This window comes from Ranitomeya imitator, chromosome 1, assembly GCF_032444005.1.
Source record: "Ranitomeya imitator isolate aRanImi1 chromosome 1, aRanImi1.pri, whole genome shotgun sequence".
NCBI lineage: Eukaryota > Metazoa > Chordata > Amphibia > Anura > Dendrobatidae > Ranitomeya > Ranitomeya imitator.
The window spans coordinates 130,819,599-130,844,583 of NC_091282.1; the positions used below are offsets into that span (position 1 = coordinate 130,819,599).

Consider the following 24,985-nt stretch of genomic DNA (forward strand, 5'->3'; position numbering starts at 1 on the left):
GCCCACCTGTGAAACTAACTACACCGCCTGTGTATCTCTATTTTTACTGCATCTAATCCAGTTAATAAGTTTAGGCCTAGGAGCAGTGTCTGCACATCAGCAGAGTAGCCCGCCTGTGAAACTAACTACACCGCCTGTGTATCTCAATTTTCACTGCATCTAATCCAGTTAATAGTTTAGGGCCTAGGAGCAGTGTCTGCATGTCAGCACAGTAGCCCGCCTGTGAAACTACACCGCCTGTGTATCTCAATTTTCACTGCATCTAATCCAGTTAATAGTTTAGGGCCTAGGAGCAGTGTCTGCATGTCAGCACAGTAGCCCGCCTGTGAAACTACACCGCCTGTGTATCTCTATTTTCACTGCATCTAATCCAGTTAATAGTTTAGGGCCTAGGAGCAGTGTCTGCATGTCAGCAGAGTAGCCCGCCTGTGAAACAAACTATACCGCCTGTGTATCTCAATTTTCACTGCATCTAATCCAGTTATTAGTTTTGGGCCTAGGAGCAGTGTCTGCATGTCAGCAGAGTAGCCCGCCTGTGAAACTACACCGCCTGTGTATCTCTATTTTCACTGCATCTAATCCAGTTAATAGTTTAGGGCCTAGGAACAGTGTCTGCACGTCGGCAGAGTAGCCCGCCTGTGAAACAAACTATACCGCCTGTGTATCTCAATTTTCACTGCATCTAATCCAGTTAATAGTTTAGGGCCTAGGAGCAGTGTCTGCACATCAGCAGAGTAGCCCGTCTGTGAAACAAACTATACCGCTTGTGTATCTCAATTTTCACTGCATCCAATCCAGTTATTAGTTTTGGGCCTAGGAGCAGTGTCTGCATGTCAGCAGAGTAGCCCGCCTGTGAAACTACACCGCCTGTGTATCTCTATTTTCACTGCATCTAATCCAGTTAATAGTTTAGGGCCTAGGAACAGTGTCTGCACGTCGGCAGAGTAGCCCGCCTGTGAAATAAACTATACCGCCTGTATATCTCAATTTTCACTGCATCTAATGCAGTTAATAGTTTAGGGCCTAGGAGCAGTGTCTGCATGTCAGCAGAGTAGCCCGCCTGTGAAACAAACTATACCGCCTGTGTATCTCAATTTTCACTGCATCTAATCCAGTTATTAGTTTTGGGCCTAGTACTACAGTTTGGCCAATCAGATTTGCTCGGTTTTCATCAATGGGTTGTTGTGCCAACAACTACAGATACAGAGTTGCCAATTAGTTAAGCACTAAAATGAGTGGCAAAAGGCCTGCTGCTGGTGGAAAGGGGAATAGGCGTGTTGGAAAGGGAAAAAAAGGTTGTGTCCGTGGGGTAGGTGGTAAAGCAACAGTAACATCTGCAGAAGAAAGACCATCTACCAGCCAAAGTAAGATGTCTACTTCTTTTCGTGGACAATCTGATATGATCCCTTTCTTACGACCATCGCTACAAGCATCGCCAAAAATTCCAGATGAGGCACAAAAACAGCAGGTGCTTGAACGGATATCAAGTGCTCGATCACATGGGCTCTCCTACTGGTCAACTTCAACATCACAACTACTCCAGTCTTCAGAGTTGTCACCCCAATCACACTTGCTTCCTCACAGCTCCCAAGTCTCCAGCTGCCCGTCTGAGCATGGGGTAACACACATGGTTGAGTCTGTAAAGCTGTTTACGCATACTATAGCCTGGGAATCAGAGGTCTGCTCCAGAGCTTCTGTGAATCTAGACGAGGAAATGATCTGCACTGATGCCCAGAATCTTTGTGAGTCGGATCCAGGCCCAGATGAAGAAGGTTCTGAGCATAATGTAGACCCTCGTTCCCAAACTGTAACTCCTGTTGGTGGAGACAATGAGGAAGATGGTGATGAGACTCAGATACCTGATTGGAACGAAAACTTGACTTTTCGGTCGGGGCAGGAAGAGGTTGGCTCTGAGGACAACGGGTGTGAGAACACACAGGATGATGATGACGAGGTTGTAGACCCCACTTACTGTCAACCCCCAGTCTGCCAGTCCATGAGGTCAGCAGAGGATGTGGAGGAGGATGCTAGAGACGAGTCTGACGATGAGGTAACGGTGTGCCTTCCTGGACAGAGATGGAGTACTGGAAGCACGTCAACAACTGCATCCTCAACCCCAACTGTGCCTCAGACCAGAAGTCGTGGTGGCTCTTCAGGTCACACGGGCTCTAAGCCTTGCATAGCCTGGGCATTTTTTGACATCGCAAAGGATGACCCAACTCATGTTGTCTGTAAGATTTGTCAACAAAATCACAGTAGAGGCCAAAAAATCACTAGCTTGAGTACTTCATGCTTGAACCGTCACATAGATATGAGGCATAAGTTGCAGTGGGAAGCTCACTGTGCTACAATGCGACCTAGTGGGCCGGGTCAACCACCGTCTGCCCCATCAAGTGCATCCGCGTCCTCTTCATCCTCTGTGACTGTGGGGACAGCAGTCGCACAAGGTTTTGGATGCAGACCTTCCACCTCTTTACTCACAACAGCCAGTGTGATTGGCAGGTCGTCAGGACATTTGCAAGTGGAAACACCTGCTGGTGTTGAGCTCTCTCCGACATCGGCACCACATTTTGATCAAGGCAACATAACATCTCCGCCTGCACCTTCCTCACAGACCAGCAGTTTGCCGGGGACACCCTACTCAACTCCGTCTAAGCACGGCAACCAGCCCTCAGTCCCTCAGATGTGGACAAGTAAAAGACCATTTCCTCCTAGCCATGACAAAGCTAAGAGGTTGAATTTCTCCATCGGCAAGCTGTTGTCTACAGAAATTCTGCCTTTCCGCCTGGTGGACACAGAGGATTTTCGAGACCTTATGTCCGTCGCAGTGCCCCAGTACCAGATGCCCAGTCGCCACTACTTCTCAAAGAAAGCTGTGCCTGCACTACACCAGCATGTCGCACACAACATCACTGCTTCCTTCAGAAACTCTGTGTGACAGGGTGCATTTCACCACAGACACTTGGACAAGTAGACATGGACAGGGGCGTTACATGTCGGTGACTGGGCACTGGGTAACTACGGCGACATCAGGAGAAGGGGCTGCTGTCCAAGTCTTGCTGTCGCCATGAGTTGCTCGTCGATCCTCTGTATCTAGAAGTTCCTCCACTGCTTCTGCCTCCTCAACCTCCTCTCGGTCCTCCACCTGCACCCAAGGCCTGTCTGGTAATGCCACCTGCGTTGTAACTGCGCAGAAGGAATCTTGCACACTTCCTCACTATGCTGTCACCAGGGCTCAACGGCATCAGGCAGTGTTTACATTGAAATGTCTGGGAAATGTGAGTCACACAGCTGAGGAGTTGTGGTCAGCTCAGGAGACCGAGTTCCATCAATGGTTGTCTCCACTCAACCTGCAGCCAGGAAAGGCTGTGTGCGACAATGCTGCAAACCTGGGTGTGGCCCTTCGCCAGGGCAATGTCACACACATGCCTTGTATGGCTCACGTTTTGAACCTGGTAGTCCAGCAATTTTTATCCCACTATCCTGGACTAGATGGGCTTCTGCAGAGGGCACGGTCGCTGTGTGCTCACTTCCGCCGTTCGCATCCCGCAGCTCGACGGCTTGTATCTCTACAGAAGTCGTTGGGCCTGCCAGTTCACTAGCTGAAATGCGATGTGCCCACATGATGGAATTCAACTCTGCACATGTTGCAGCGACTGTGGCAGCACCGACGAGCCCTGGTGCAATACGTTATAACGTATAGCCTGGGCCAATGAGATCAAGAGGTGGGGCAAATCACGCTGCAGGAGTGGTCTCAGATCAGGGACCTATGCACCCTTCTGCACAGTTTTGAAATAGCGACGAAGATGTTTAGTGCTGACGATGCCATTATCAGCATGACCATTCCGGTGATTTACATGCTGGAGCACACCTTACACAGTGTTCGGAGTCAGCTGGTGGCACAAGAGGAGAGGAGGAGGAACAGGAGGAGTCGTATGCGGAAGGGATCATATCTCCAAGGTCAAGAAGGTTGGCAGCACCAAGGTGGCTAGCATTGGAGGCTGGGGGAGAGGGATTACCGAGGGTGCATGGTAGCAGCCAAACTGTTGAGGAAGGTGCAGGAGGCGAGGAAGAAGTGGAGGATGAACTGGCTCTGGGCATGGAAGACTCATCAGATGAGGGAGACCTTGATCAAATTTCTGTTGTGCGAGGTTGGGGGGAGAGGGCTGACGAAGAAAGCATGATTCTCACCTCGCCACCACCAAGACAACAAGGACTTGGTCTTCCTGGATGCGCAAGACACATGAGTGCCTTCTTGCTACACTACCTGAAACATGACCCTCGGATTGTCAGAATCCGAAGTAATGCCGACTACTGGGTTGCCACACTCTTGGTTCCCGGTTAAAAAGCAAATTTGGTGAAATAATTCCTGCCATAGAAAAGGATTCACGCATGCAGGAGTATCAGCAGAGACTGTTACAGAATCTAACATCTGCTTTTCCACAAAACACCAGTGGTGCACATAGTGAATCTCTGCGTTCTAACTTGCCAACCGTGGGACTATCGAGTCATCACTCAAATCGTAACAGGAACATCGTATCTGGTGGTAACAGCAATTTTTTCCAATCATTTCAAGATCTTTTTAGACCATCCTTTGCAAGGCCACAGGAGACAAGAAGTCTGACGCACAGTCAACGCCTAGAGAGTCTGCTGCAAATCATCTTTTAACTTCCATCTTTTAAATTACATCTTTTTAATTATGATTCTGAATTAGACTGAATTCTAGAATGCATTTGGCTACTCATCACTACTACAATATTATCATCATCTGCACCATCTAATCGAGCTGTTCTCCTCTTCCCACAGGTATGCACTGACTTTACCCAGCTCTCCCTGGCTCCAGAATATCTCTGTATACTGCATTGATTTTCCATGGTATGCACTGACTTTACCCAGCTCTCCCTGGCTCCAGAATATCTCTGTATACTGCATTGATTTTCCATGGTATGCACTGACTTTACCCAGCTCTCCCTGGCTCCAGAATATCTCTGTATACTGCATTGATTTTCCATGGTATGCACTGACTTTACCCAGCTCTCCCTGGCTCCAGAATATCTCTGTATACTGCATTGATTTTCCATGGTATGCACTGACTTTACCCAGCTCTCCCTGGCTCCAGAATATCTCTGTATACTGCATTGATTTTCCATGGTATGCACTGACTTTACCCAGCTCTCCCTGGCTCCAGAATATCTCTGTATACTGCATTGATTTTCCATGGTATGCACTGACTTTACCCAGCTCTCCCTGGCTCCAGAATATCTCTGTATACTGCATTGATTTTCCATGGTATGCACTGACTTTACCCAGCTCTCCCTGGCTCCAGAATATCTCTGTATACTGCATTGATTTTCCATGGTATGCACTGACTTTACCCAGCTCTCCCTGGCTCCAGAATATCTCTGTATACTGCATTGATTTTCCATGGTATGCACTGACTTTACCCAGCTCTCCCTGGCTCCAGAATGTCTCTGTATATTGCACTGGCTTTTCTATGCTTCCCCAGGATCTGAGTGTCTTGGTGCAGCACATATAATCCTTTTAGTATGCTTTCTTACCTATCAGCTTGTTTTCCATGACCTGTTTTGATGTATCTCATTGTGTGATCCTGGCATCTCTTTGAGTGGTCAGTCTTACCCCTCCCTCACTTTATGACCTTTGCTTAACTCTCTACATCTGGTCTCCCATACCCAGCCACCCCCTCATTCACACCTGATTGCCCTTAACTGGGGATATATTCACATGCAGGAGTCTGCTATAGACTCAGTCTGCTGCAAATCATCTTTTAACTTCCATCTTTTAAATTACATCTTTTTAATTATGATTCTGAATTAGACTGAATTCGACTGGAATTGACTGGAAGGTAACAGAACACCGACCACTACAATGTTTCGGTTTCTTTTCTCTTTCACCCCCATACTACTTTCCTTCTTACATTCTCCTGCAATCACTCCTCCTAGTAAGGAACTAGTCATTTCTTCCTCCATACTCCCCAGCCATCTCACCTTCTCCTCAGAACTGTTCCTCCACATACAATCCTTTTTCTCCAGACACACACGGCCACATCATGTCCTATCCTGCTCCCACCTTCTAATGATCTGTCTGTTACTCCTCATTGCTGGTGACATATCCCCAAATCCCGGCCCTCCCCAATTCATCCCCACACTCGTTTCTAACCCCCTGACACGATCCTCCGCACGTTTTCCCAACCACGACAACCTCATACCCATTCATCCAGCCCCCACTCCCCCGCTCCCCCTACTTGGAGCACTATGGAACGCACGCTCCATCTGCAACAAACTGCCATTTATCCATGACCTCTTCATCACCAACAAACTCTCCTTCCTCGGCCTCACTGAAACCTGGCTCACCCCCTCTGACTCGGCCTCTCCAGCTGCGCTCTCCTATGGCGGATTCCACCTCTCTCACACCCCTCGCCCCAGCAACAAACGCGGTGGAGGAGTTGGCTTGCTCCTGTCCGACACCTGCTCCTTTACTCCAATCCCGCTACCACCCTCCTCTACTCTTCCCTCGTTTGAGGTGCACTCTGTCCGCATCTATTCCCCCTCCAACCTCCAGCTGGCTGTCATCTACCGCCCCCCAGAACTAGCCATCTCCACCTTTCTCGACCACTTCACCACCTGGCTACTTCATTTCCTCTCTGTTGACATCCCCACTATCATCATGGGTGATTTCAATGTCCCCATTGACACTTTCACCTCAGCTACCTCTAAACTTTTATCACTGACTGCCTCCTTTGGCCTCACTCAATGGTCCTCTGAGGCCACTCACAAAGATGGCCACACGCTGGACCTCATCTTCACCCGCCTCTGCTCCCTTACTAACCTCACTAACACACCCCTCCCCCTGTCTGACCACAACCTACTGACATTCTCGTCCCTCTCCTCTCCTAGTGTGCAACCCCCACTCCACAAACTCACTCACCCTCGCAGAAATCTCAAACATCTCAACTTACAATCACTCTCTGAGTCCCTTCTCCCTCTCACAGACATAGCTTCCCTTCATGACACAGATGCTGCTGCCACTTTTTATAACACCACAATAACAACAACACTCGATTCGGCCGCCCCACTCATTCATAGTAAAACTCGTACAATTAACAGGCAGCCCTGGCTGACCAGCCTGACCAAAGAATTGAGACGGGCTTCCAGGATTGCTGAGCGGAGATGGAAGCGATCCCACGCTGCCGACCACTTCACTGCATACAAGCAGTCCCTCGCCAGCTTCAAGTCTGCGCTCACTGCCGCAAAACAAACTTACTTCTCATCCCTCATATCCTCCCTGTCCCACAACCCTAAACAGCTTTTCAACACTTTCAATTCTCTACTCCGTCCCCCCGCACCTCCTCCCTCCCCCCTCATTTCTGCTGATGACTTCGCCTCTTTCTTTAAACAGAAGATCGATACGATCAGAGAAAGCTTTGGCCCACAGCGCCCACTGCCCCTCTTAGCTGCTCAACCCTGCTCCTCCAAAACCAGCTTCTCCACCATGACAGAAGATCAGCTCTCCACCCTCCTGTCAAGATCACACCTCACCACCTGCACGCTTGACCCGCTCCCATCCTACCTCATCCCTAACCTTTCCACGGTCTTCATCCCAACCCTAAAGCACCTCTTCAACCTCTCACTCACAACAGGTGTCTTTCCCTCATCCTTCAAGCATGCCAAGATCACACCCATCCTCAAAAAGCCCTCCCTCGACCCATCCTCTGTGTCTAGCTATCGCCCAATATCTCTTCTCCCTTATGCCTCCAAATTGCTGGAGCAACACGTCCATCTTGAACTGTCCTCCCACTTCTCCTCCTGCTCCCTCTTTGATCGGTTACAATCAGGCTTCCGTTCCCATCACTCAACTGAAACTGCCCTAACTAAAGTCACCAATGACCTACTAACTGCCAGGAGCAAGCGACACTACTCTGTCCTCCTTCTCCTGGACTTGTCTTCTGCCTTTGACACTGTAGATCACTCCCTTTTGCTACAAATCCTCTCATCCCTTGGCATCACAGACTTGGCTCTTTCCTGGATCTCGTCATATCTGACAGACCGAACATTCAGTGTCTCCCTCCCCCACACCCTCGGGGTGATCCTCGACTCTGCCCTCTCTTTCAAGCCACATATCCAAGCCCTTGCCTCCTCCTGTCGTCTCAAACTCAAAAATATTTCCCGGATCCGTGCTTTCCTTGACCGCAACACTGCAAAAACGCTAGTGCATGCCCTTATCATCTCCCGCCTCGACTACTGCAACCTCCTACTCTCTGGACTCCCCTCTAGCACTCTGGCACCACTCCAATCCATCCTACACTCTGCTGCCCGACTAATCCACCTGTCCCCCCGCTATTCCCCAGCCTCTCCCCTGTGTCAAGCCCTTCACTGGCTTCCTATCGCCCAGAGACTCCAGTTCAAAACCCTCACACTGACATACAAAGCCATCCACAACCTGTCTCCTCCATACATCTGTGACATGGTCTCCCGGTACCTACCTACACGCGACCTCCGATCCTCCCAAGACCTCCTTCTCTACTCCCCTCTCATCTCTTCTTCCCATAACCGCATCCAAGACTTCTCCCGTGCTTCCCCCATACTCTGGAACTCTCTACCCCAACACATCAGACTTGCGCCTACCATAGAAACCTTCAAAAAGAACCTGAAGACTCATCTCTTCCGACAAGCCTACAGCCTGCAGTGATCCTCAACCTACTGAACAGCCGTACAGCCAGCTCTTCCCTCTCCTAGTGTATCCTCACCCACCCCCTGCAGACTGTGAGCCCTCGCGGGCAGGGTCCTCCCTCCTTATGTACTCGTGTGCCTTGTTATCTGCTCATGTTTAATGTATTTGTCTATATTTGCCCCGTATTCACATGTAAAGCGCCATGGAATAAATGGCGCTATAAAAATGTATAATAATAATAATAATAATAGAGAGGATGGTACAAGAGTATCTCCAAGTTAACATTGATGCCATGACTGTGGAGCTGGACCCTTGTTCATTTTGGGCTTCCAATCTTGAAAAATGGCCTGAGCTCGCCACTCACGCCTTGGAGATCTTATTGTGCCCCGCAGCCAGCGTTCTCTCTGAACGTGTGTTCAGCGCTGCTGGTGGTGTGCTGACAGATAAGCTCACGCGGCTGTCCAGTGACAATGTAGACAGACTAACGTTCATCAAGATGAACAAATCCTGGATCCGCAAGGACTTTTCTACCCCTGTGTCATCTTGGGGAGACTAAAAGCTTGATGATTTTTGAAAATCACGTTACCAACCATTTTAAAAAAACTCGAAATTGATGCCACTTAAGTGGTGTCTGTGGCCAATTTTTTGGATAAAATGGAGACTCTTTTATTTAGTCCCTTTGCTGAGTTTTACATGACGCTGCCATCGTCAATTCCAGGTGGGTGGGGTCGTCTGCAGAGTTGTTTCCTCACACTATGGCCTGGGATTCAGAGGTCTGCTCCAAAGCTTCAGTGTCTGCTAGTCAGCAGAGTAGCCCAGCCACCCACCGCTTGTTTACCTAAGTACTATTTTTAACAGCATCTGGCCCAGGAAATCCTTTTGGGCCTAGTAGAATTTGGTGCTACTCAGCAGCGTACTTCACCCATGAACTAAGCTACACCGCCTGTTTACCTAACTACTATTTTTTAATGGCATCTAGCCCAGGAAATCCTTTTGGGCCTAGTAGAATTTGGTGCTACTCTGGTGTTGGTGAGGCGGCAGCTCGGGTGGTTGGTGAAGCGGCAGCTCGGGTGGTTGGAGCGGCGGCAGGTCTGACAGTGGCGATGCGGCAGCTCGGGTGGTTGGTGATGTGGCAGCAGCTCTGGTGGTTGGTGAGGCGGCAGCTTGGGTGGTTGGTGAAGCGGCAGCTCTGGTGGTTGGAGCGGCATCAGCTTTGGCGGTGGCGACGCGGCAGCTCGGGTCGTTGGTGACGTGGCAGCAGCTTGGGTGGTTGGTGACGTGGCAGCTCGGGTGGTTGGTGTAGCGGTAGAATGGTTATTGCAGGCTGTAGGCTTTTCTGAAGAGATGGGTTTTCAGGTTCCATCTGAAGGATCCGAGGGTGGTGGATAATCGGACGTGTTGAGGCATGGAATTCTAGAGGATGGGGGGATATTCGGGAGAAATCTTGGAGGCGGTTGTGTGAGGAACGAATAATTGTGGAGGAGAGTAGAAGGTCTTGGGAGGATCGAAGATTACGTGAAGAAAGAGAGTGGGAGATTAGTTCAGAGATATAGGGAGGGGACAGATTGTGGATGGCTTTGTAGATCAGTGTTAGTAGTTTCAACTGGATTCATTGGGGAATTGGGAGCCAGTGGAGGGATTTGCAGAGGGGTGAAGCAGGGGAGTAATGAGGAGAGAGGTGGATTAGCCGAGCAGCAGAGTTGAGGACAGACTGGAGTGGTGCAAGGGAGTTAACGGGGAGGCCACAGAGCAGGATGTTGCAGTAATCGAGGCGGGAGATGATGAGGGCATGCACAAGAGTTTTAGTATATTGTGGGCTGAGGAAGGGATGGATTCTGGCAATATTTTTGAGTTGGAGGCAACAGGAGGTGCCAAGAGTTTGGACGTGCGGTTTGAAGGACAGGGCAGAATCGAGAGTTACCCCGAAGCAGCGGATTTCAGGTGCGGGAGAGAGCTTGATGCCATTTACCATAATAGATAGCTCAGGTAGGGGGGATATGCGAGATGGGGAAAGATGATGAGTTCCGTTTTGTCTACATTGAGTTTTAGGAGGCGAGAGTTGAAGAAGGAGGATATGGCTGACAGACACTCCGGGATTCTGGACAGAAGAGAGGCGACATCTGAGCCAGAGAAGTAGATCTGAGTGTCGTCCACATTAAGGTGGTACTAGAAGCCATTGGACTTTATGAGTTGTCCTAGGCCAAGGGTATAGATGGAAAAAAGTAGAGGCCCTAGGACAGAGCCTTGAGGGACTCCAACAGAGAGGGGGCGGGGTGAGAAGGTAATGTGAGAGTGGGAAACGCTAAACGTGCGGTTGGAAAGGTATGAGGCAATCCAGGACAGGGCAAGGCCTTTGATGCCGAGGGAAGAGAGAATCTGTAGCAGTAGGCAGTGGTCGACTATGTCGAAAGCAAAGGACAGGTCGAGAAGGAGGAGGATGGAGAACTGCCTGTTAGCTTTAGCTGTGAGTAAGTCATTAGTAATTTTGGTCAGAGCAGTTTCGGTGGAGTGGTGGGGGCGGAAGCCAGATTGGAGGTTGTCAAGGAGAGAGTTAGATGAGAGGTGGGAGGAAAGTTGACCATGGACATGCTGCTCAAGGAGTTTGGAAGCAAACGGGAGCAGTGATATGGGCCGATAGCTGGGCATATCAGTTGGGTCAAGGTTAGCTTTTTTGAGGATGGGTGTGATGGTGGCATGTTTGAAGGCAGAGGGGAAAGTACCAGAAGATAGCGATAGGTTGAAGAGATGGGTTAGGGCTGGAATGAGTGTGTTAGTGAGGTTGGGGAGCAGGTGGGAAGGGATGGGGTCAAGAGTACAGGTGGTGAGGTGTGATTTGGAAAGGCAGCGAGTAAGTTCTCCTTCAGTGATGTTTGAGAGGGAAGTTATTGGGGAAAGGCAGAGGTCTGGTATATGGAATGGTTGAGGTGGTGGAACAGTAAAGGTTTGCCTTGTTTGGTATATGCATATCTCAAATTGTGTGCTTTACATTTCTAATTTGATAATATTATTCTCATTACACCTACTAAAAGTTGGGATAGGATCTTGGAGATCAGAATACCATGTTTGGCTGCGCCACGGTGGACTGAGCGCCTGTACTTGGTTTGAACAGTCATTCTGTGCTGACAAACTCCCTTTAAGGTGACTGGTCACCATTTAACACTATGTCATTTTTAGCACTGATCAATTTAATAAAATATCTTTACAGAGGAACTGTTTCCATGTTAAAAGTGGACAGTTTCCCTGAGTATTCTATCTATCCATTTATTCCAATATAAATATGTCAGAAACGGAGATGCACAAGATTATGAGATTACGCAGCGCTAGATTCAGGAGAACAGTGTCATTTACACCAGCTAAAACATTTATGGCAAGTGGTAGGTCCACTTTAAAAGGATTGAAGCCCCAAGCCCCACACACACCCACTCATCTGGAAGACCTTCATTTTATTAATATTTTTGACATTTAGAATTTGGTACAGGCAAGAGAAGGTATAGCAGATCAGAGCCTTCTAAATCATGAGATATAGAGCAAATATATCATATATGAGAGCATCAAAATACATGAGAGCAACAGAGAATAAAGCAAGTATCATATTTTCCTTAAAGGGAAATGTGGCACCCCAGGAGTCCAGTGGCCACAGTGGCATTGCCTCCCTCACAGGGGTTGATGACATGCCTGGAAGCAAGGAGGGTTTCCCTGACTAGATAACACTTACATCCAACATCCTTCCTACTCCAGACCAGAAGGTAGAGCTCTAAGGCTACGTTCACATTAGCGGTTTGCGGGGCTGTGTCGGGCGCAGCCGCGGCGACGCATGCGTCATGCGCCCCTATATTTAACATGGGGGCACATGGACATGCGTTGTCTTGCCTTTTGTGACGCATGCGTCTTTTTTGGCGCAAGCGTCAGGGCGCAGAGGACGCAGCAAGTTGCATTTTTTTGCGTCCAAAATCATGCCAAAAAAGGACGCATGCATCACAAAATGATGCGTTTTGCATGCGTTCTTGTTTGCGTTGTGCGTTGCGTCGCCGACGCAGCATCGCACAACGCAAATGTGAACGTAGCCTAACACCTGATTTCAGGGGAGCTTCCTTATATAATTTCTGGCCTGGAGGCAGAGTTAGTGAGTCTGGAGGGAGACAGAAAGGAGAGAGGAAGTCTAGGAAGAACCTGAGGGATTTGAGCTGTGACTGAGCTCACTCCAGGACTGAGTGCCAAAGGCCGGACACCGGAGTCCGTAATTGTGTAGGAACTGCAGGCCCAGCAACTAAATTCGGAGGGCAGGGCACTGCAGGTCTCCTGGACCATCAGAACACCTAAAGGCACAGCAGCAGATGAGAGCCCGGAGCCACCACAAAGGAGTGACACCTGTAAAAGGCTCAAGCTGCCTGCCATACAGGCAAGTACTACTGACCAATAAGGAACAGGGAACTGAGCATAGCTTTAGGCAGCAAGGACCTCAGAGGACAGCGCAGTAAGGTGGCCTCGAAATCCATCTGGCTAGCGGATCCTAAGTTGCTTCCAGGCTCCCCAGACTTCCATTGTCATCTGTAACCAGTGCCAACTGCACTACAACATTCACTTCTACCATCATTGACTTTAACATCGTAATTGCTCTGGGACTAAGCTCTACCTGTGTGAGCTGCAACAACTCTGCTGCATCACCATCAGCCCCAGTGGTCCCCTTTAAGCAGCGTCGGCCATTCCTGGCTGAGTACCACAGGTGACATCACGAACAATGCCCCTAACAACTTTATTTCTCCTTTCAATTCATTGACTCTTTTATTGGACGCCCATGGCCACAGATCAAGTCACTGCTGCCGTGACCACACCCCTTTAAGAATCAGCCTGGTACCGAGTATCCCCACGACCCTGGCGGGCGCTCCAGAATCTATCAGTAGGATCAACCCTCCTAGGCCGTCTATATGGGCATGTAGGTCATAGGAAGCTGAATAAAGTGATACCTTCATATTTGTGATCTGATGTTTTATTAAAGATAAATCCATATTATCTTAATATGTAAATGAGCTGTTCAGGACTATGGGCTGGACACTGATCTTCCTGAGAATCTGTCTCCAGAGATTACTGTAAATGAAAGGAGATGTGGATGTGCAGTACCTGGTCGTGGCCATTTTACAATTGATGGAGCTGTGTAGCTCTGCTCCACAACTGAGCTGCTGATCAGCGGGCGTGCAGGGTTTCACTCGCCCACCGGTCTAATATTGATAACTTATCCTAACAGTAGGCCATCAGTATAAAGAACTGGACAACCCCTTTAACCCTGTTTTGCACTTTTGTTTTATCTTGCTTTTGTTAGACGAGCCATAACAGTTTTATTTTTTAGCTAACGTAGCCACATCAGGGCTTGATTTTTACTGGATGACTTTGAGTTTTGAATGAGACTATGCATTTTACCATAAAATGTACAAAAAAATGGAAAAAATGCCAAATGGGATGAAATGGTGGGGGAAAAAATGCAATAGTGCCATAGTTTTTTGGGTTTTATTTTTCTGTTAATTAAGCTGTGTGATGTCTTGTTCTTTTTAAGTGTCGAACTGACTGGTTTTTTTTTTATACCAATTTGGTGTATATATGGTATTCATTTTTTAGGGAGGTGTAGTGACTGAAAAACGGCAGTTATTATGTTTCTAGATTTTTTCTATTCACGTTGTCTACCGTAGGAGTTAATTAATGCTATATTTTAATAGACTGGACTTTTATCGACGTGGCAATATGAAATATGTGTAGTTTTTTTTTTATTTCTTTATGTTTATTTTATAGAAAAGGTGGTAATTCTAATTTTTCAATTTTTCTTTTAATTTTTTTCTTTTTTTTCATCTTTGTTACTTTACTTATTTTTTAATCCACTTATAGAACTTGAACCTACAATCATTCGATCACTTATACTTTACACTGCAATATGAAAGTATTATAGTATCTGATGAAAATCACGGTCGGAGAGAATTTCAGCCTGTGGCTAGGCTTCTCAGGGGTACCAGAGTGGCTGTGGGTCACCGGCATATTGCATCGTAGGATGCTGATGGGAGCTGGTGACCCAACAACCGTGCCACCTCCTCGCCATTTAAAAGCTACTGTCAGAGATTATCAACAGAATGTAAATGGTTAATAGCAAGAATCAGAGATGAGCTCTGGCCTCTGCTGTTAGATACAGATGCTGGCTATACCGAGCAACTGACGCATGTGGAGAGAGCTCAGCTCCTCAGCCCTCTTGAAACGCAGTCACCCCGCACTGACGTACCAATAAGTCATTATGCATTAAGGGTTCAAATGTAAAATGAACTGTACAATGAAATGTTCAGTCCAACCGAAGACCCCCAACTAATCATAAGAACAAGGGGCCCGCAAGCCCCAATGTAAAATGTGCTGTAGTCCCACTATGTGCCACTTTTCTATTTATTGTGAGTGAAAAGACGTGGGCACTGCTACTCAGGTGCTCGGGTAGGTTCCCAAACCGTGTGCATATACAGGTCCTTCTCAAAAAATTAGCATATAGTGTTAAATTTCATTATTTACCATAATGTAATGATTACAATTAAACTTTCATATATTATAGATTCATTATCCACCAACTGAAATTTGTCAGGTCTTTTATTGTTTTAATACTGATGATTTTGGCATACAACTCCTGATAACCCAAAAAACCTGTCTCAATAAATTAGCATATTTCACCCATCCAATCAAATAAAAGTGTTTTTTAATAACAAACAAAAAAACCAACAAATAATAATGTTCAGTTATGCACTCAATACTTGGTCGGGAATCCTTTGGCAGAAATGACTGCTTCAATGCGGCGTGGCATGGAGGCAATCAGCCTGTGACACTGCTGAGATGTTATGGAGGCCCAGGATGCTTCAATAGCGGCCTTAAGCTCATCCAGAGTGTTGGGTCTTGCGTCTCTCAACTTTCTCTTCACAATATCCCACAGATTCTCTATGGGGTTCAGGTCAGGAGAGTTGGCAGGCCAATTGAGCACAGTAATACCATGGTCAGTAAACCATTTACCAGTGGTTTTGGCACTGTGAGCAGGTGCCAGGTCGTGCTGAAAAATGAAATCTTCATCTCCATAAAGCATTTCAGCCGATGGAAGCATGAAGTGCTCAAAAATCTCCTGATAGCTAGCTGCATTGACCCTGCCCTTGATGAAACACAGTGGACCAACACCAGCAGCTGACATGGCACCCCACACCATCACTGACTGTGGGTACTTGACACTGGACTTCAGGCATTTTGGCATTTCCTTCTCCCCAGTCTTCCTCCAGACTCTGGCACCTTGATTTCCGAATGACATGCAAAATTTGCTTTCATCAGAAAAAAGTACTTGGGACCACTTAGCAACAGTCCAGTGCTGCTTCTCTGTAGCTCAAAAGTGGCTTTACCTGGGGAATGCGGCACCTGTAGCCCATTTCCTGCACACGCCTGTGCACGGTGGCTCTGGATGTTTCCACACCAGACTCAGTCCACTGCTTCCTCAGGTTCCCCAAGGTCTGGAATCGGTCCTTCTCCACAATCTTCCTCAGGGTCCGGTCTCCTCTTCTCGTTGTACAGCGTTTTCTGCCACATTGTTTCCTTCCAACAGACTTACCATTGAGGTGCCTTGATACAGCACTCTGGGAACAGCCTATTTGTTGAGAAATTTCTTTCTGGGTCTTACCCTCTTGCTTGAGGGTGTCAATGATGGCCTTCTTGACATCTGTCAGGTCGCTAGTCTTACCCATGATGGGGGTTTTGAGTAATGAACCAGGCAGGGAGTTTATAAAAGCCTCAGGTATCTTTTGCATGTGTTTAGAGTTAATTAGTTGATTCAGAAGATTAGGGTAATAGGTCGTTTAGAGAACCTTTTCTTGATATGCTAATTTATTGAGACAGGTTTTTTGGGTTATCAGGAGTTGTATGCCAAAATCATCAGTATTAAAACAATAAAAGACCTGAAAAATTTCAGTTGGTGGATAATGAATCTATAATATATGAAAGTTTAATTGTAATCATTACATTATGGTAAATAATGAAATTTAACACTATATGCAAATTTTTTGAGAAGGACCTGTAGATCAAAAGAACCCGGCACTCAACTTTAAGTCAAACTTGTGATTTTTATTTTGTAGTACGTAAAACGTTTCGGCCTGGTCTGGCCTTCGTCAGTTACTACAGTGTTATAAAGAAAATAAATAGTGAGTACATACATGGCTACATCTGTACATACATCAGAGAATACATGCAGTGTATGATACATCAACAAACAAAAAAACAAGAAAACAGAATAAACAGAAGAACAAAAAACAGAAGTATATACAGAGTATCCTATGGTCCTGGTATGATAATCTTAGAAATCCACCCTAAGAGGAATCAACTAGTATATCCCGGCCCTCCCTAGTGGTGAAAAAATGTGAGAAACAGGGTGCTACTATGCGTACCGTACTGAGAGGTGTCTGGATAAATGGAGGAGTGCTTCTATGAGCGTAATGAGCTCCAGGGAGATCCCTGGGGAGGGAGAAAGGGAGAATAAGCCCATAATAGGAGCTACCATCAATATGCTGAAGTGGGACAGTGACAGTGTTATGTGCGGTCCCTGTCGGTGCTAATACCTTGAACAATGTAAGTCCCTGGGCAGAGCCGCGACTGCAGACGATACTGCAGGCTGTGGAGGGAACAAGGGTGAATGTCAGGATATTGAACACGAGGCTGCAGGCTGAATCGCCCGGTGGTATGCCATGCTGGGAGGAGGCAGAGTCCCTGCAAGCGGTAGTAGTGGGGAGCGAGTTACCTGGATAGGAGATGGGTCAGGACGCGGTGTCCACCGCTGTCGGATGAGCATGCCCGAGTGAGGAAACGCCAGTGCGGCGTTCCTTATGTGCGCGCTGGTCCTACCGGATGTGATGTACCGGAAGTGACCGCGTATGTTTCCCCGTGATTGACAGAGGAAAACCAGCCAATCCTGTGGCTCTCTAGTAGGGAGGCGGGACAAAAGCCAAGTGTGCACTGTGAGATGGAGCCGATGGACAGCCTCAGATGGTACGGAAACAGTGATAGTAGCGCTGGGAAGGTGAAGGTGGTGGTTATTCATAACATATCCACTTGTGACCCCGTGGAGAGGTGGAAGAGTCCTGGTGATTCAATAAAGGCGACTCTAGGAAGATAAATAAATATGTTAGAGACATAGATCTGCTTGGAACATAAATATGAAAAGTAGACATTTAGTAACTAGATCATAATGTGTACAATCAGCATCTCGGAGTGCTAAGTTGTAGGAGCCCATAATGATGAGACCCGTAGATAAATTCTAAGATTGGCACATGTCAATTAGGTGAAGGAAACAAGGTCATAATCCCTGTTGAGACCTTTAGGGTGCAGGGTATCGAGGGTATGAATCCAGAAAGCCTCCCTGTGTTTTAGGGAGGCTAATCTGTCTCCCCCCGTCTAGGTGCTGAGACCTTGTCTCCACTGCACCCAATGCAGCAATGTACTTAAGGGTAGCTCATTCCACCATCCACGATCTGGTAGATCGTTTCCCATTAAGAACTATTTCAATTGCGATTCATCATATGTGGTCTACCTTATTAAATGCCCCTGTGGCATGCTGTATGTTGGCGAGACAACCCGGCCTATCCGGGAACGCATCTCCAAGCATAAATCCACGATCAGATGCGGCAACACACTCTTACCCATCCCACACCATTTTATATCGCAAGGTCATAACATTTCTCAACTTTCGTTTCAGGTAATAGAGCAGGTCTCAGCACCTAGACGGGGGGGAGACAGATTAGCCTCCCTAAAACACAGGGAGGCTTTCTGGATTCATACCCTCGATACCCTGCACCCTAAAGGTCTCAACAGGGATTATGACCTTGTTTCCTTCACCTAATTGACATGTGCCAATCTTAGAATTTATCTACGGGTCTCATCATTATGGGCTCCTACAACTTAGCACTCCGAGATGCTGATTGTACACATTATGATCTAGTTACTAAATGTCTACTTTTCATATTTATGTTCCAAGCAGATCTATGTCTCTAACATATTTATTTATCTTCCTAGAGTCGCCTTTATTGAATCACCAGGACTCTTCCACCTCTCCACGGGGTCACAAGTGGATATGTTATGAATAACCACCACCTTCACCTTCCCAGCGCTACTATCACTGTTTCCGTACCATCTGAGGCTGTCCATCGGCTCCATCTCACAGTGCACACTTGGCTTTTGTCCCGCCTCCCTACTAGAGAGCCACAGGATTGGCTGGTTTTCCTCTGTCAATCACGGGGAAACATACGCGGTCACTTCCGGTACATCACATCCGGTAGGACCAGCGCGCACATAAGGAACGCCGCACTGGCGTTTCCTCACTCGGGCATGCTCATCCGACAGCGGTGGACACCGCGTCCTGACCCATCTCCTATCCAGGTAACTCGCTCCCCACTACTACCGCTTGCAGGGACTCTGCCTCCTCCCAGCATGGCATACCACCGGGCGATTCAGCCTGCAGCCTCGTGTTCAATATCCTGACATTCACCCTTGTTCCCTCCACAGCCTGCAGTATCGTCTGCAGTCGCGGCTCTGCCCAGGGACTTACATTGTTCAAGGTATTAGCACCGACAGGGACCGCACATAACACTGTCACTGTCCCACTTCAGCATATTGATGGTAGCTCCTATTATGGGCTTATTCTCCCTTTCTCCCTCCCCAGGGATCTCCCTGGAGCTCATTACGCTCATAGAAGCACTCCTCCATTTATCCAGACACCTCTCAGTACGGTACGCATAGTAGCACCCTGTTTCTCACATTTTTTCACCACTAGGGAGGGCCGGGATATACTAGTTGATTCCTCTTAGGGTGGATTTCTAAGATTATCATACCAGGACCATAGGATACTCTGTATATACTTCTGTTTTTTGTTCTTCTGTTTATTCTGTTTTCTTGTTTTTTTGTTTGTTGATGTATCATACACTGCATGTATTCTCTGATGTATGTACAGATGTAGCCATGTATGTACTCACTATTTATTTTCTTTATAACACTGTAGTAACTGACGAAGGCCAGACCAGGCCGAAACGTTTTACGTACTACAAAATAAAAATCACAAGTTTGACTTAAAGTTGAGTGCCGGGTTCTTTTGATCTATATGCACACGGTTTGGGAACCTACCCGAGCACCTGAGTAGCAGTGCCCACGTCTTTTCACTCACTATATTATTCCCTTACGTGGAGGCACGCACACTTGGTCATGTCCACCAATACCTTCTCCTACAATCCAGAGGAGACCACTAGTATCTTATCCCACTCTATATATCCCTGTGACTTCTTGAAAACCGCACCCCGTGAGACGAGGGGACGAGATCTGGAACGGGAAGTAAGACATCATATTAACATTGAACTTCACTGCGCAACATTATCCGAGTACCTGCGGGTACAACGCATCCCGAGAGGCTTAAGGGTTCCACTACGTCCCACACTCTTCCGGGATTCCCCGGAATACTGCACTAAATTTGAACAGATTCTCAATAAGTGCTCCCTAGACCTAATCACCCTCACTATAGAACACCTACAAAAAGAGATTACGGCCAGCTTAGAACGGGTCAAAGCTATTGAGATCCAGCTCTCATCCACAGGTACCCCAGAGGAGCTGAACCTACTGAAATCCGAAATTAAGACGAAAACTGAACAACACCGCAGAGACATTGAGAACAGGAAACGACTGAAATTCGCCCGGGACACCGAGGACTACGAGGCAAAGAGGGTATACAGATGGCAGGACAACTATTCCTCCTCTCGCCCCAGCGCAAGAACTGGACATCGTTCTTCCACGGACTACTCCACCTCGGGTTCGGAGCAAGACAGGAGTTCCTCCATTCCCAGCACATCCCATTTTTTAGGTCAACGCACCCAACGAGGCCGGAAAAGAGGACGCGGCGGAGCCAGAGATTTCGGCAGAGACACGGAGCTTACACGAATGACAAGATCTCAGGTACTGAATCTCTAATCGTGAACATTTCCTCCAGAACTCTGGGCGCATCAGACTGTAGTGTCCTTCAAAAAGGTCTTTCTTTTTGCCCCACCTATCGCTACCGGACCTTTGACCTGGACATGGACCTACAAAGGTTCTTTAGATCCCTAAGGCTTAAAGTGTATTTCTCTGATCCACAGAACCAAGTAGTAAATACCGTACGAGCCCCTACAGCACCTCAACTTCTTACAGCAGAAAGTTTAGGCTTACGTACTAAGAGCCCATTTAGACCCCCACGGGGCTCTCACGCCCTTGAGACGTTTATACAATTCATTCAAAATTCTTTCCAGTCACTCCGGGGGGAAGTTGAAATGGGTCGCCTTTACTATCCTCCTAATTTAACGTTAAGTGAACGTCAATCACTACAATCACTCCAGTCTGACTCCAGCCTAATAATTAAACCAGCAGACAAAGGGGGTGCCATAGTGATCATGGACAAAAGTGATTACTTACGGGAAATTAGGAGACAGTTAGATAACACCACCGTGTACCAAAAACTGGATTCCAACCCCACCCAAGCCATTAGAAACAGAATTTCACGTATACTACAGCAATACACAGAATTAGGGGTCTTAGACCTTAAAACCTGCAACTACCTCACCAACGACCACCCGGTGACCCCGGTCTTTTACACACTCCCTAAGATTCACAAAAACGTGGAGCATCCCCCGGGACGACCAATAGTGGCAGCCACTAATTCTATACTGTCCCCTATAGCAATCTTTCTAGAAAAAATACTTACCCCCCATATCCAATCCACTAGATCATTTCTGTTGGACACAGGGTCCTTTCTGGGTACAATACGGGACCTAGGTAGTATACCGGCTGATGCGATACTGGCATCACTGGATGTTAAGGATCTATACACTTCCATCCCACATGCGGATGGCATTAATTCGATCAAGAAATTACTATCCACCACAGGGACCCACAAACAACAAATTGACTTAGTTGTGGATTTACTCACATTGGTTCTTGACTCTAATCATTTTCTATTCCAGGACCAATACTACCTACAGATACGGGGGACCGCGATGGGCTCCAACGTAGCGCCCCCGTACGCTAACTGCTATATGGCAGATTTCGAAGAGACCATCATCTATTCCGACTCTCGCTTCCAGGATAATGTCCTACTCTGGAAGCGTTACATAGATGATATTTTTTGCGTATGGGGGGGCTCGTTGGAGTCCTTCCGGTCTTTTGTGGATTTCCTTAATACCGCATGGCCTGGTATCTCCTTCACAATGGCTCATGACCAACACAGAATGAATTTTCTGGACACTGTGGTCATTAAAGATAACACTGGCAAGCTGAGCACCGATATCCACATAAAGAACACCGACCGAAATAGCCTGCTGCATTTTGAAAGTCTACACCCCAGAGCCATCAAAAAAGCGATCCCTAGATCTCAAATTCAGCGGGTAACACGTATAGTCACGGATAACGAACTACGGACACTACGAGTGTCTGAGATGGAAGCCAAGTTTCTGGCACGCGGCTACCCCCACTCGGTCCTCCAAGAATCCCGGACACCTAGCCTTAATAGCAGACCAAAGTCCAATAAGCGTATACCATTTGTTCACTCTTTCCATCCGTTTTCGTATATTCTCCACAGTAACATTCGCAAACACTGGCATCTACTTACAACTGCCCACCCAAACATCCCGGAGTTTAGAGAACCCTTTCTCCCATGTTTTAGGAGACCCCGCAACCTAAGGGACACACTCGTAAGAGCTGATGTAGGTCCAGACAAAAAAGCACCCATCCAACGGTTCCTCCAGAACCCACGTCTCGGGACCTTCCCTTGTCTCCACTGCACCCAATGCAGCAATGTACTTAAGGGTAGCTCATTCCACCATCCACGATCTGGTAGATCGTTTCCCATTAAGAACTATTTCAATTGCGATTCATCATATGTGGTCTACCTTATTAAATGCCCCTGTGGCATGCTGTATGTTGGCGAGACAACCCGGCCTATCCGGGAACGCATCTCCAAGCATAAATCCACGATCAGATGCGGCAACACACTCTTACCCATCCCACACCATTTTATATCGCAAGGTCATAACATTTCTCAACTTTCGTTTCAGGTAATAGAGCAGGTCTCAGCACCTAGACGGGGGGGAGACAGATTAGCCTCCCTAAAACACAGGGAGGCTTTCTGGATTCATACCCTCGATACCCTGCACCCTAAAGGTCTCAACAGGGATTATGACCTTGTTTCCTTCACCTAATTGACATGTGCCAATCTTAGAATTTATCTACGGGTCTCATCATTATGGGCTCCTACAACTTAGCACTCCGAGATGCTGATTGTACACATTATGATCTAGATACTAAATGTCTACTTTTCATATTTATGTTCCAAGCAGATCTATGTCTCTAACATATTTATTTATCTTCCTAGAGTCGCCTTTATTGAATCACCAGGACTCTTCCACCTCTCCACGGGGTCACAAGTGGATATGTTATGAATAACCACCACCTTCACCTTCCCAGCGCTACTATCACTGTTTCCGTACCATCTGAGGCTGTCCATCGGCTCCATCTCACAGTGCACACTTGGCTTTTGTCCCGCCTCCCTACTAGAGAGCCACAGGATTGGCTGGTTTTCCTCTGTCAATCACGGGGAAACATACGCGGTCACTTCCGGTACATCACATCCGGTAGGACCAGCGCGCACATAAGGAACGCCGCACTGGCGTTTCCTCACTCGGGCATGCTCATCCGACAGCGGTGGACACCGCGTCCTGACCCATCTCCTATCCAGGTAACTCGCTCCCCACTACTACCGCTTGCAGGGACTCTGCCTCCTCCCAGCATGGCATACCACCGGGCGATTCAGCCTGCAGCCTCGTGTTCAATATCCTGACATTCACCCTTGTTCCCTCCACAGCCTGCAGTATCGTCTGCAGTCGCGGCTCTGCCCAGGGACTTACATTGTTCAAGGTATTAGCACCGACAGGGACCGCACATAACACTGTCACTGTCCCACTTCAGCATATTGATGGTAGCTCCTATTATGGGCTTATTCTCCCTTTCTCCCTCCCCAGGGATCTCCCTGGAGCTCATTACGCTCATAGAAGCACTCCTCCATTTATCCAGACACCTCTCAGTACGGTACGCATAGTAGCACCCTGTTTCTCACATTTTTTCACCACTAGGGAGGGCCGGGATATACTAGTTGATTCCTCTTAGGGTGGATTTCTAAGATTATCATACCAGGACCATAGGATACTCTGTATATACTTCTGTTTTTTGTTCTTCTGTTTATTCTGTTTTCTTGTTTTTTTGTTTGTTGATGTATCATACACTGCATGTATTCTCTGATGTATGTACAGATGTAGCCATGTATGTACTCACTATTTATTTTCTTTATAACACTGTAGTAACTGACGAAGGCCAGACCAGGCCGAAACGTTTTACGTACTACAAAATAAAAATCACAAGTTTGACTTAAAGTTGAGTGCCGGGTTCTTTTGATCTACTTTTCTATTTATTGTCACTAGGACTGCTGGAAATAAGTGAGCGCAGTACTCTGCTAACTCTGGCAGTCCCATAGACAATGAATAAAGGGTTGGCGTTCTAGTCTATTGGGGAATTTCTCAGGGTTGGTCGGGGTCCCAGAGAATAGCAAGTTATCTTACCAAGACAGGAATAACCCTTTAAGGAACGTGATATTTTATTTTATGTTTTTCTTATGTGTTTTCCTATACACTTATGTTAGTCTTTATTAAGATCTCATGTTTTAGAATGGACTGATTTATAATCCCTCTTCTATTTTTCTGTTTATTGCTATTTTTTCTGTTTTCTAAATGTCAAAAACATTAATAAAATAAATTTTTTCTCATTTTGTATGACTTTTATACAATAAAAAGTGATTTTTCACAATCTTTTCATTTCAAAAACTTGAAATTGTGATACAATCAAAGTATTTAAACAGACACAATATTCTAATTATGGCATAAGAATGTGGATGAGACATGACTGACGCACTCCTCTCCATTATTTCTCCAACATTGTTTTTCTTTTGTAATGCCACAAAAGTCAGAAGAAGAATGCAAGAGGCAGACATTGTAGACAGAACAAAACAGTTCTATTTCTGCTGCATAATATCCAGCTATATATTGCACAGGGGGCCATTTTTCTCTTAATATATACAGTCATGGCCAAAAGTATTGACACCCCTGCAATCCTGTCAGATAATACTCATTTTCTTCCTGAAAATGATTGCAAACATAAATTATTTGGTATTATTATCTTCATTAAATTTGTCTTAAAT

General features: G+C 46.9%; 1 protein-coding gene across 1 annotated transcript; it reads left to right on the forward strand.

The window, feature by feature from the left end:
* Positions 1 to 19,923: 19,923 nt before the first annotated feature.
* On the forward strand, positions 19,924 to 24,164 carry LOC138657047 (uncharacterized). Its single transcript, XM_069744576.1, has 2 exons — positions 19,924 to 20,664; positions 23,111 to 24,164. The coding sequence occupies exons 1-2, from the start codon at positions 19,924 to 19,926 to the stop codon at positions 23,123 to 23,125; spliced, it is 756 nt and encodes a 251-aa protein (XP_069600677.1). The 3' UTR covers positions 23,126 to 24,164.
* Positions 24,165 to 24,985: the final 821 nt, after the last annotated feature.

Coding starts and splice junctions, on each gene's coding strand:
- LOC138657047 (XM_069744576.1), top strand. CDS start 19,924: ATGTCCACCAATACCTTCTCCTACAATCCAGAGGAGACCACTAGTATC.